We start from the raw sequence: 13,051 nt of genomic DNA, 5'->3' as shown, positions 1-13,051 counted from the left end.
AAAAAAAAAAAAACTGACCTTAAAGTTCATATGAAAATACAAGGGTTGCAGGAAAAAAGAAATCTTGGAAAATAAAAGTAGTTGGTAGACTCACCTTTTTTTTTAATTTCAAGATTAACTACAAAGCTATAGTAATTCAGATAATGTGGTACTGCCATAAATATAGATATTGATCAATGAATAGAATTGAGAGTCTGGAAATAAACTCTGATGCCCAAAAAAGAGCAAACACAATTCAAGGGGAAAGAAGAGTCTTGTCAGCAAATGGTGAACTAGAAATTCACATGCATAAGAATAAATTTGGCCCCCTACTTTTATCATATATAAAAATTAACTCAAACTGCTGACTTTGGTATTAGCAGTCCAACACATAACCCACTTCATTCAACCATAAAAAGTAAAAAAAAACTACAACATGGACAAGTTTTGAAAACATTATGCTACAATGGAAGATGTCAGATACAAAAGATCTCTGCATTTAAATGAAATATTCAGAATAACCAAATCCATCAAAACAACAGATTAATGCTTGGCCAAAGCTGGGAGTGGGGAGATGAAAAGTGCCTGCTAATATAAATGGGTTTCTTTTGGGATGATGAAAATGTTTCAGAATTAGTGATGATGGTTATATTAAGGTACTGTATGTCAAAAAGTATTGCTAATAGAGTTCATACATGCACACATTTATTTCAAACAAAAAGTGTTTAAACATCTCTGCAATCAGTGGATGACTACAGGCAATTTCATCAACCAACCTTTCTTAGTCTTATTAGGGTCCCTTCAAAAAAAAGTCCAATTAAGATGGTGGCTTTGAGAGGATCTGCTAAGTCAGTTAAATTCAAAGCCAAGAGATTACCTCAGAAGGTCATGACGACTGTGGGGATTACAATGATGTAATCATAAAAGACTTTCTCAAAGGACACATGGCAATCATAGTGGCTCATTATAAAGAAGTTTTCAGAAAATTCAAAACTGCACAGGCACACACCAGCCTGTGATCACGAGGTGTCGAAGGGATCAGGTATCAAGAATCAAGGAACAAAAAAATCACATCATTGTGAATGAGGGGGAGTGCAGAGTGGGGACCCAAAGGCCATTTGTGGGCAACTGGACAGAAGGGTTGCAGGGAGGAGACAAGCCAGTCAGGGTGCAGTGCAGCAACAATGAAACATACAACTTTCCTCTAGTTCTTAAATGCTTCCTCCCTGCTCCCCACTATCATGATCTCTACCTTACAAATCCGGCTGGACTAGAGGATGTATACTGGTACAGATAGGAACTGGAAACACAAGGGATACAGGACAGATGAACCCCTCAGGACCAGTGGTGACAGTGGTGATACCGGGAGGGTGGAGAGAGAGTGGGGTAGAAAAGGGGAACCAATTACAAGGATCTGCATATAACCTCCTCCCTGGAAGTTGGACAACAGAAAAGTGGGTGAAGGGAGACGTTGGACAGTGTAAGATATGACAAAATAATAATGACTTGTAAATTATCAAGGGTTCATGAGGGAGGGGAGAATGGGGAGGGAAGGGAAAACATGAGGAGATGATGCCAGGGGCTCAAGGGGAAAGATGATGTTTTGAGAATGATGATGGCAACAAATGTGCAAATGTGCTTGACACAATGGATGTATGTATGGATTGTGATAAGCATTGTATGAGCCCCAATAAAATGATTTTTTTAAAAAACTTCACAGGCAAGGAAAAGGTCATGAAAGTTGTTCCAAAGAATTTTTTTCCATTCTGGCAATATAGCTATTCATTCTGTGAGGGAAGCACGAGCTATTCTATGAGAATTTTATTGGGAAATCTTACCCTGCTCACCCTACAGCCCTGATCTTGTCCCTTCAGACATCTTTTCATTCCCCAGATTTAAAGGAAACATGATTTGAGTTCCTTGAGAATGTCAAAACTACCTTTTGATATGGTGGTAGAAATCAAAGGCAAAGAACAGAATTCTTCAGAGAGATGGAGCATTGTCTTCAGAAGTATATAAGCCCAGATGGAGAATACGTCAAGCAATAAGAGCTTCACATTTTAATATTTTTGTTTGCTAAAAATTTCTATAATTTTGTAGCAATACTTTGACTTGCCTTCATACAACTTCCTTATTATACTCAAAACTAAATATTTATAGGGTAAACTTTAATAATTATATATTAAAAAGCTATTGTTAAAAATACTTTAATAAAAATAATTTTTTAAAATCTATTACTATAATCCAGGTGGGAGTTAGTGATAGCCTGAACTAACACAGTAGAGAGGGAAATGGAAATGAGTATTCCATTTTGGGAGCTATTTAGTGTTTAAGTAAATAACACTTTATATATTAATACTACAGAATAACCTACAGAAAGCAGAACTTGTGTAAGGAAATCTGTCAGAGAAGGAAAGCTCAAATACATCATTTTCATTAACACCGAGTAATAGAAAAAGGTGGGAAACTTTCAAGAAGTAGAAAAACAAATGAGTCCTGTCAAGTTACAGCTCTCACTGCAATATAGTTGAGAGACCCACCAACCGGGATGAATACTGTCATGATAGGGAGGTGTTTCAATCTGTTATACATAGATATGGTCTCTATGAGTTGGAATCAACTTGATAGCACTTAACGACAACATAGTTGCACTTGAGTTGCCAACTCATGACAACTTTACTTGGAAAGAAATATTGCCTGGTTTTGTGCCACTTTCACGATCATTGGTACACTGGAGTCCAATATGACCATTATGGCAACCCAATTCCTTGGGGACTGTGGTACTTACATAATCTGTTTTCAATTTGAGAGTATTAAGAGTGAAGGGGTGGAGTTTAGCCTGTCAATCAGGTCGCAGGTTGATGACCTCATTTGTAGGTGCTAAGGAGATAAATAGCTCACTGGGGAGGGACACACACTCACTCCCTGCGATACTTTCTACTGACAAGACACATGGGGCTATGCTGATAGCAGTGAGAGCCCTAGACCTGGAGGAGCCACAAGGAGACCCACGCCGGTGTTGAGATGCTTCCACCGTCATTGGATCCATAAGACTATCCACCTACTGGCCTGTGATATTCTTGCATTCAGCATCATTGCATGTGTTTCACAAGTCTGAAGTGGGATTTACAGATTGGTATCAGACATATGGGCTAATATAAGACTTATGGACTTGACCTGGACTGGGCTAGGATGTTCTCTCGATGTACAATAATTCTTTACATAAAAGTCTTTCTTATACACATATGAGTCTATGAATTTGTTTCTCTAGTCTACCCAGACTAACACAGGGGCTCCCTTTGTTTTCAATGGCCCTCTACCAAACCAGAATAATACTTTCTCAACAATAAAACTGGTTTGATAATGCTTTCTTAAAAGAAAACGGTCAGGCTGCCTGAGTTCACAAGAACCCCTGTTGACATAGTAGATTGTGCATTGGTTTCCTACTCTAATAAAGATTTGAAGTGTCAGACACCCACAGGGGCACTTCTACCCTGTCCTACAGGGCCACTATAAGTCAGAAATCAATTCAATGGCAGTGAGTTTTGAGTTGCCTGGGTTCATATTCCAGCTTCAACATGTGAAGAGATTTCTCAAGCTTACTAAATTCAGTATTCTTATCTGTAAAATGGTAATTTTAATAGTAACAACCTTAGAGATTATTGAATGAATAAATGGTATAGTGCATGTGTTAGGCCGGTTTAATTAAAGAAATAAATCCAGTGACATTCACATGTGTAAGAGAAAGCTTTATATCAAGAAGCAATTATATATCCAGCAAACATGCCAGTGCAGTCCAGATCAAGTCCATAAGTCCGATATTAGTCCATAAATCTGATACTAATAGTTAAAAAAATAAAAGTCTGATACGAGTCCATAATGCAATGATGTAGAATGCAGGAACATCACAGGCCAGTGGGTGCAAAATTCAATGGATCCATTGGCAGTGGCCATATCACAGGGCTTACAACCACGAGGGTCATCTAGCAGGAAGGTGATGGCAGAAAGAGAGAGAGGAGAGGTCCTCAGGACCCTCCTTATGAGAAGGTCATGCCTAACAGGAGTCACCATCAGACTGTGTTGACCTGAATGACAGGCTAGACTCCACCCCTACACTTTTATATATCTTCACGTTTACATGAAATTATGTAACTACTACCACAATGCACTAAAAGGGCTTAGCAAAGTGTCCAGCTCATGACTTCCCTTTATATGCGATGCTTATTAGATCTCAGAATAGCTTCAGACTATAAATAGATCTTATTTACATTTGTACTCCAATGCACATGGCAGAAATTCAAGAAATAATTGTTAAGCATAAACTGAGCAAAATGATGTTTCTGATTATGCAAAGCTGAGTATTTGATTCTGTCTGAATTCAAGACCACCCCATGACCCCTAAGTCTAGTCTGTCAGTCATCTAATAACAGTTAACATCTGGGATTAACTTCTTTCCTAAATTATTTATTCCCAAAGAATGTTTTTCTCCATCTTTATTGATACTTGCCTTCCCTACCAAAAATTTCTCCTCTTTTTAGCAGTGGGGATGAATAACAGAAAGGTGGGTGAAGGGAGACAACAGACAGTGTAAGACATGAAATAACAATAATAATATGTAATTGATCAAGGATTCACAAGGATGGGAGGGGGAAAGCTGATACCAGAGGCTCGGGTAGAAATTGTTTTGGCAAATGTGCAATTAATGTATGGATTGTTATAAGATCTGTAAGAACCCCCAATAAAATGATCTTTAAAAAAAAAAGAAATTGTTTTGGAACTATTGATGGCAATATATGTACAAGGGTTCATGATACTATTAATGGATTGTTCTAAGATTTGTAAGCGCCCCCCAATAAAATAATCAAATTTTAAAAAGGAAAATCAAACATGGAAGAAGTTATGGAAGAAAAGAAAGCACTGCATGGTAAAGTAATTCTATTACAAAAGCAATGCTTAACCTGAAGGCATATATCAGGAAAAGAGTTACTAATAGCGAAGAGAAACCTGAGCTCAGCAAATGAGGATTGAAAATCACCCAAGTATTTAACAAGTGAAAGCTTGTCTCGGTAGAAAGCATAAATACTACAGGATGTGCAAAGCATGGAAGCACAAAGTTTTGGGTAAAAAACAAGTGCAATGTATATAAAATACATTTTCTTTACATTAAAATATAAGGAATTAACCTTTCTCTTCATCTCTATGAAAAAAGAAAAGAGAAACTTATAATAATTTCAATTTCAGTATTACTGCGAGCCTATAATATTCTATAATATATTCCTGTGAAAATCCACCTCTGGGTAGTTGACTTAGAAAAAGGAGTTCTTATTGGGCAGGTGAAATAGGAAAAGGTGCTTGACACAATGGATGGATGGATTGTGATAAGAATTGTACAAGCCTCCAATAAAATGATTTTTTTAAAAAAAGAAATAGGAAAAGGTCCACCTCTGGGTAAAAATTGCTCTGGGCCTTGTCAAGTGGAGGGCACCTTTGTGCCAAGAAAAATCAATCGATACAGATATGAGATATGCCATGAGACTCAAACACATCACAGATTTCAGGCCCTACCCAGCCTCTTAAACAGTCACCACCGTGTACTACACACACTGCACAACTCTACATAAGAAATTTGACAGTCTTGAGAAATTTGTCTTCCAAATAAAGCATACTAGAGCAACAGAATTTCATTCAACAAACATTGAACACATGCTATGTTTGAGGGCATTCGAAAGACATTGGTGAACTTACTTGCATTATTACAATTACTTTGTAAATAAATCTTAATAGTGGTAATTATTGAAGAAAGTACATCGTTGGGATGTACAGTGAGTTAGTTTGTACCCAAAGTCCACTCTATGCACAACAGAATGAAACAACGGCAGGTCCTAAGCAGTCCTCACAATTGTTCCTAAGCCTGAGTCCACTGTTGCAGCCACAGTTTCAATCCATCTCCTTGGGGTATTCCTCTCCTTCGTTGTCCCTCTACTTTACCAAGCATGATGTCCTTCTCCAAAGATCAGTCTCTCTCCTGACACCATGTCCAAAGTATGTTAGACAAAATTTTGTCATCTTTGCCGTTAAGGGGCACTCTGGCAATAATTCTTCCAAGGCAGATAGGCAAAGACAGAAGAAACTCCAATGTTATTTGAATACTTTATTAGGATGCATGATTTCTATAATTTGTTTTTAAATCAAATGTAATAAATAGCTTAAAAAGGAGTGTCTGGAACCCATCTCCAGATCCACAGTCAATCTACAACCTAATTAAACATAGCTAACAATCCTTTGAGGCGCCCTGGTAGTGCCATGTTTAAATGCTTGCTGTTAACCAAAAGGTCTGAACTCGATAGCTATTCTGTGGGAGAAAGATGTGGCAAGTCTGCTTCCGTAAAGATTCACAACCTTGAAAACCCTATGGGACAGTTCTACTCACCCTATATGGAGTCACTCTAAGTCAAAATCAACTTCAAAGCAATAGGTTTGGATTGAATTTTGGTTATTGCTCTTTTGCAATGAAGGTGACCAATACCAAGGCAATATATAAAAAGCTGGGGCATCACTTACCTTGAACACTTCAGAGAAGAAGCCAGACCCTATTTTCTCACAGGTGAAGTCATCCAAACGTGTCAGTCTGGAAAAGGCACTTATAAGAGCTCGATATGAGGATGTTCCAACTCTTCCCACCTGGGTCACATTTCCATCCCCTCCACCACCACCTCCTTCAAAATCTTCAAGGCGCTCCACACGTGGAGGAAATCCTGCAATTGAATTCCGTTTGCTCCGATCCATAGTTCCAGTAATCACGTTTTTTCTTCTTTTAAGAAGGAGCTCCACACATAATAATTTTTTGTTGAGTTTTACTTCTGCTCTGGTTTGACACTAAACAAGAAATGGAAAAGACATCTCATTAAAACCATCAACATGCAAAGCAATAAGCTCTCACTACAAATTTACATTCTATTTCCAGATTTGCAAATCTAAAAAATATTTTATAGCAAAAAGCACAGATTTCAAGTCCAAGTGAAACCAGTATTTAACTATAAAATGAAGATCAATTATTTCCACGTAGCAATAAAAACAAAAAATGTTTATCATTCATTGATCACTTGCTATGTAAGAAACACGGCTTATGAGCTTTACATTTAATCTGATTTGAGTATTTAAATACCATAATTCACATGAAATAAAATTGTTATGTTCATTTCACAAAACAGGGTAATCATATAATTACTAAATAGCAAAGAGAAAATTAAAATGCAAGAATAATTGAAAAGGCTGGGCTCCTACCAAATACTCCTTAGAGCCTCAAAATTTTCTCTTTACTTGAAAATTTATTGAGTCCAAATATATAAAAAGCAAAGTTAGCAAAGACAGTTCAAAACATATTATATAATTTTAAAAGAAAATATATTCAAAGGCAATCTAAAAATCCACTGTCAATTCATCCACAGGCCAGGGTCCACAATTCATCCACAGCAAAAGTGACTATGGAAGGAAGGCTCCTCCTCCTACCTGCTACATGAGTAAGAATAAAAGCACAAGCCCACTTTTTCTTTTAGTCTGATCTCCTACTTCATTTTGTTCTCATAAGAATCAATAATAAGGATTCTATACAAAATAGAACATGGTCACTCTTCAATTAATGAGATCCTTTCATTAATGTCCTAAATACTTACTCTGCCTCACTCCACCACTTCCAATCATGGAGTGAGTAGTGGCAAGGTTCCCAGAGCCATATCTCCCTAGCTACAATCAGAAATAGACACACTACTCAAAATGGACCAATCACAGTTCTTTCCTGGTAATTTGGCAATGGAATTAACATATTCCAGCCACAGGTGGGCTGTTTTTCTAAAATAGAGGCCATGCAAACTCAGGAACTGTTAGTTATGGCCATTTGCTACCATGCAGTTTGGAAAGCAACAAAAGCTAAAGATTGATGTACACTAGCACAAAAAGTGAGACAACTTCCCGATTTGCCTATGGTGCTCTAATCCTCAATTTTTAAGGCCAAACTGTTGTCCTGGCTTAGGGTTCTATGAGGTACTCCTCTATACTTCAAAAAGTTCATGGAGAAATTCTACTACTTTTAATTTCATTTTTCCATAAACTTTTTGAACCCCCTTGTTATGTTTAAAACCAACTCATTTTGCTTAAGGCAAGCTCCACTGGGATCTTTCCAGATGGAAGACTAATCTGAGTTCCAAAAAAGCAAAATATTTAAGTACCCTTACTAAACTTTTGAGAAGCCTTGGTAGCACAGTGGTTAAGTACTCAACTACCAACCCAAAGGTCAGCAAGTCAAACCTACCAGTCATTCCACAGGAGAAAGATTTGACAACCTGCTTCCATAAAAACTATAACTTTGGAAACCATATTGGGTAGTTCTATTCTGTTTGAATTGACTTGAAGGGCATAAGGGCTACAAGACTAAAAAATAAGGTCTTAAGACCAAAATTTCTTAATTTTACAGCTGTAGAGATTGAGTCAAGCCATTTGTTTTATATTTAAGGAAACATAAGGCCCCAAAATAGAACTGATTGACCCATAGTCATAAGCTATTTGGGGGGCAGTGGCCGTTCAATACAACAATCACCACCTTCTATGTAGGCAATGTTACCTCATGTACAGCCACTACCTAACTCCTACCAGTCAGCAGAGGAGGGACAGCTATGAAGCTGAATATATTGGCTTCAGCAGAGCTTCTTGGCTAAGACAGCCTTGGAACAAAGTACTAGAAGAAAGTACACTGACTTCCAAAAGTCAATGAAAATCCTACGTCATAATGTGCAATCGTGTTGCACATGGGGTGGCCATGAATCAGGGACAGACTTGAAGACAGCTAACAACAATTGTGACCAAGAGTAGTGAGATTTTGTATGCCTGTCAGTCATCTTCTTTAAAATTATTTGAGGAGCTTGTTAAAAGCCAGATTTCAGTCCCTGGGTGCAATAAATGGTTAAATGCGATCTACTAACTGAAAGGTTGGCAGTTCAAACCCACTCTGAGGTATGAAGAGTCACAGCGATGAAGGGGGTAAAACAAAATCAAACCAAAATTCCTGGGTATGCCCTGGACATGATTCAGAATCTCTTGGAGAAAACTGATCAAGTTCCTTCCAGTGTTTCCTGGATATTTTTTATGTATACTGAGAACTTGGGATCCTCTACAAGAGGGAAATGAAGTAGTTTTTTGTAAACACCAAGGATTTTGCAAAAATATCCTCATTTAGTCCTAGACACATGTTAACAACTTAAGTGCCATCCCCATTATACAGAAAAAGAAATGTAAGCTCAGGATGTTAAGTAACTTGCCTAAAGATACACAAGCTGGTAGAACCAGAATTGGAACTAGGTCCATCCAACACCAAAGCTCAAGCTTTTTCCATTTCATCACTACTTAGGTTCAGTGTTTTTCCACTGTGAGACTTGTAGAGAGATAAATTAGGCATCTAGATGGAAAAGGAGACCAGGATTTACATGTAGAGTAAAATCAAGCTGATTATAATCTGGACAAAGAAGGCAAAAAGGAATTATAAACTTTTAGGAAAATAAAATACAAGATTCAAGTTGAAACCAAATATATAAAACACAGTTGCCTGCTACACTAACAATTTTGATAGGCTTGCCATCTACAGACATTTTGTAAAATATGTTTCATTTTGAATGAAATGCATTGTTAATCTCCACAATGCCCTCAGGGTTAGGGAAGGGAGAGTTGGCAGATCCTACAGATCTACAGACTAAAGGGTGAAGACAGAATTGTTCACTGCAGCTCAGCAGGTCTAGTTGTACATTCTCAGCTAGGTGGGAGGAAGTAAGGAATTGCAACTAAACTGGTTTGGTAGGAATCTGCTACAAGTTTCAAAACAGCACAATAGACACAATTTTGACATTTTTATTTTGAAAATATGACTTTGTGTTCTGGTGCCTAGCACTCAGGAGAAACACTTAGTAAGTTACATGCTAAGGAAAAATAAAACTGAAGTGGACTTGGAGTCTTTAGTGGCCTATAAGTTCATTTCAAATATAAGAAAATTAAAAATACATGTATGTGCTTAAAGTGCATTAAGAGTAGAATTGTACAGCCAGTTATCACGATTGCTCTCAATTAAGTTGTATACTAGTAAAAAATGTTTTTAATGTTAAAAATGAAAAAGTTGTATGATAGTTTGGAAATATAAAATGGTATGGTACAGCCATTATGGAAAACTGTATTATGTTTCCTCAAAAAGCTAGAAATACAACGGGACCGACAGTTCCAGGGGGACATGGGAGAGGAGGAGGTGCGGGGAAAGGAAGTGGTGTTAATAAACCCAGGGACAAGGGAACAACAAGTGATCCAAATTGGTGGTGAAGAGGATATAGGAGGCATGGTAGGGCTGGATTAAGGATAATGTAACCAAGAGGAATTACTGAAACCCAAATGAAGGCGGAGCATGATAGTAGGACAAGAGGAAACTACAGGAAACATAGGAAAGAACTAGGAGGCAAATGGGCATCAAAAGAGGTCTAAATAAAGGCATGTACATATGTAAACATATTTATATATGAGAATGGGGAAATAGATCTATGTGCATATATTTATAGGTTTAGAATTAGGTAGCAGATGGACATTGGGCCTCCACTCAAATACTCCCTCAATGCAAGAATACTTTGTTCTATTAAACTGGCATTCCATGATGCTCACCTTCCTGACACAATCGCTGAAGACAAAGCAGGTGCACAAGCAAATGCGGTGAAGAAAGCTGATGGTGCCTGGCTATCAAAAGATATAGTGTCTGGGGTCTTAAAGCTTGAAGGTAAACAAGCGGCCATCTAGCTCAGAAGCAACAAGGCCCACCTGGAAGAAGCACACCAGTTGTGAGGAAGCGGGGAAAATGAGGAGCTGATGCCAGGGGCTTACGTAGAGAGCAAATATTTTGAGAATGATGAGGGTAACGAATGTACAAATGTGCTTTACACAATTGATATATGTATGAATTGTGACAAGAGGTGTATGAGCCCCTAATAAAACTATCTTTTAAAAAGCTAGAAATAAAAATATCTTAACAAAACCAGCAATCCCACTCCATATAGCATGTAGCCTAGAGATATAAGTGCAGTATCATCAAGAGGAATATGCACACCTATATTTACTGGTGCATTATTCACAACAGCAAAAAGAAGGAAATAACCTAAGTGCCTATCAATGGATGAATGGATAAGCAAACTTTAGTATATATATATACAATGGAATACTGCACAACTATAAAGACTAATGAGGAATCATGATACATCTTGTAACGTGGATGCTTAGTGAAACAAGTCAATCACAAAAAGGTGAATATTGTGTATCAGAAGTGGATACACACAGAAAGTAAAGTTCTTTTATGGTGACCAAGGATGGGTGGGACAGGAAAAACACTTGTTACTTTTGGTGATGTGAAAGACAAGACCAAATATGGGTGAAGCCAAAATAACTTGAAAAAGGAAAATAAAGATACTAAGACACTGGTAGGCATATACCCTAAAGAATTGAGAGACAACACGAGTGGAGGTATGCTCTTACATGTTCATAGCAGCACAGTTCACAATAGCAAGAAACTGGAGGCAGCCCAAAAGCTCAACAGTAAAAGTTTGAATAAACTATGGTACATGCACACAACGGAATACAATGCATCCCTAAAAAGCAATGATGAAAGCATGAAACACCACATGATATGGAAGAAGCTATAACCCGCTGAATGAAGTAAGTCAATCACAAAAGGATTAGTATTGTAAGAGTCCATTAGTATAAGAAGAAACATCAATTAAGCAAATCTTAAGAACCAATGCCTGAACAAAAGGGGCAAAGACTACCTACCAGCCATGAATCATATATCCCCTCACTTTTGCACACTCCACAAGAGCCAACTTGAAGGCGGAAACCTCACATTGTCTGGGGTCACTGCCTCAAGAGGGTGGAAATGGGAGATTACCATCTACTTGAGGCTATATAACATTGAGATTAGGCTCGGGCAAATCAAGGGGCACCCCTTTACAACTGGAAGGAAACCCTTGCTGGAGAAGCAAACAAAGAGCAGGAGAGGGGAACATCCACATTTTGGAGGAGACATTCATAGTTCTGTTGGTGTGTATGATGGGTGACTGGGGAGAAGTAACCTCATATCAGGGAGGGGTGCTAAACAATGACTGTAGAGAACCTAGGGGCACAATGGACCAGATTTTATGTTCCTAGATAGACTCTACGTATATATTTATACCCAACCCTCGGTGAACCACACCATGAACTTAACAGCATGATGACCTTGGCCCTTGGTCGCTAACTGTGCAGACAACATGGCATAATGCAGGGGCTACACACGAATGAATAACATAGCGGTCTAGTGGAACTAAGCCCTGTCCCAAAGGTGCCTGCCCCGACTGAAGGCTGAGGTATTTGGAAGGGAGAGGAAGCAGAATGTGGCTGCCCCGAGACTATGAAAGTGGTGGTCACTGGAGCTTGGGAGGAAGCCCCGCTCCAGAGGTATCCAATGGAAAGGGACCCAGAACCACCATATATTTAGTACCTGGATACCCCCCTCACAGTGACATAAAAGATTTTGATCTGTTGGGTAGGGAGGAACTGATCCAGGAAGTTTCCCCCTGGCACCAAGCCCCATACTTAGGGTAAACAGCTCAATACAATAGGAGATCCAACTGTGGAAGGCAACAACTCATGGGCGGCAGCCCAAGTGGATCTGTACTCACATAGACCTCTCATTCCAACAGTGTCTGGAGTGCTGTGTCATTGGTAAAACTGATGTCATCAGTGCAATCCCATTATACCCCAGGGGGGATGATTGACAATGTTGTGCTTTTTTGTTTATATTGGCTTTTGTTTTCCTTCCTTTGGCTTCTTTTTTATTTGTTTAGTTTGTTTGCTTATTTGCTGGTTGGTTTGTTGCTGGTGCTAATGTAGTTGCTTGCTCCTATGGTGGGGTTGATTTTGTCATAAGACAATCACAAAAGTAAACCTCAGTCGTGCATATTCCATGACAAGCAGATGGATTCTGGGCTCCTACTTAACTCTAGTCGGAATATAAGAACAGTTA

At 38.4% G+C, this 13,051-nt stretch overlaps 1 protein-coding gene across 1 annotated transcript in view; it reads right to left on the bottom strand.

The window, feature by feature from the left end:
* The window catches only part of LOC123521876 (dual specificity testis-specific protein kinase 2-like), an 83,313-nt gene that overhangs the window by 39,342 nt on the left and 30,920 nt on the right, over nucleotides 1–13,051 (bottom strand). The window contains exon 2 of the mRNA XM_045291931.1: nucleotides 6,541–6,855. Within this exon, the coding sequence (XP_045147866.1) occupies nucleotides 6,541–6,765 (225 nt within the window). The 5' untranslated portion in view covers nucleotides 6,766–6,855. The remainder of the gene's footprint in view (nucleotides 1–6,540; nucleotides 6,856–13,051) is intronic.

Source organism: Echinops telfairi, unplaced genomic scaffold (genome assembly GCF_000313985.2).
Source record: "Echinops telfairi isolate 266 unplaced genomic scaffold, ASM31398v2 ScPeMD7_443;HRSCAF=831, whole genome shotgun sequence".
NCBI classification, from domain to species: domain Eukaryota; kingdom Metazoa; phylum Chordata; class Mammalia; order Afrosoricida; family Tenrecidae; genus Echinops; species Echinops telfairi.
The sequence above is the reverse complement of the archived record's forward strand: the minus strand, read 5'-3'. Positions and strand labels throughout refer to the sequence as shown.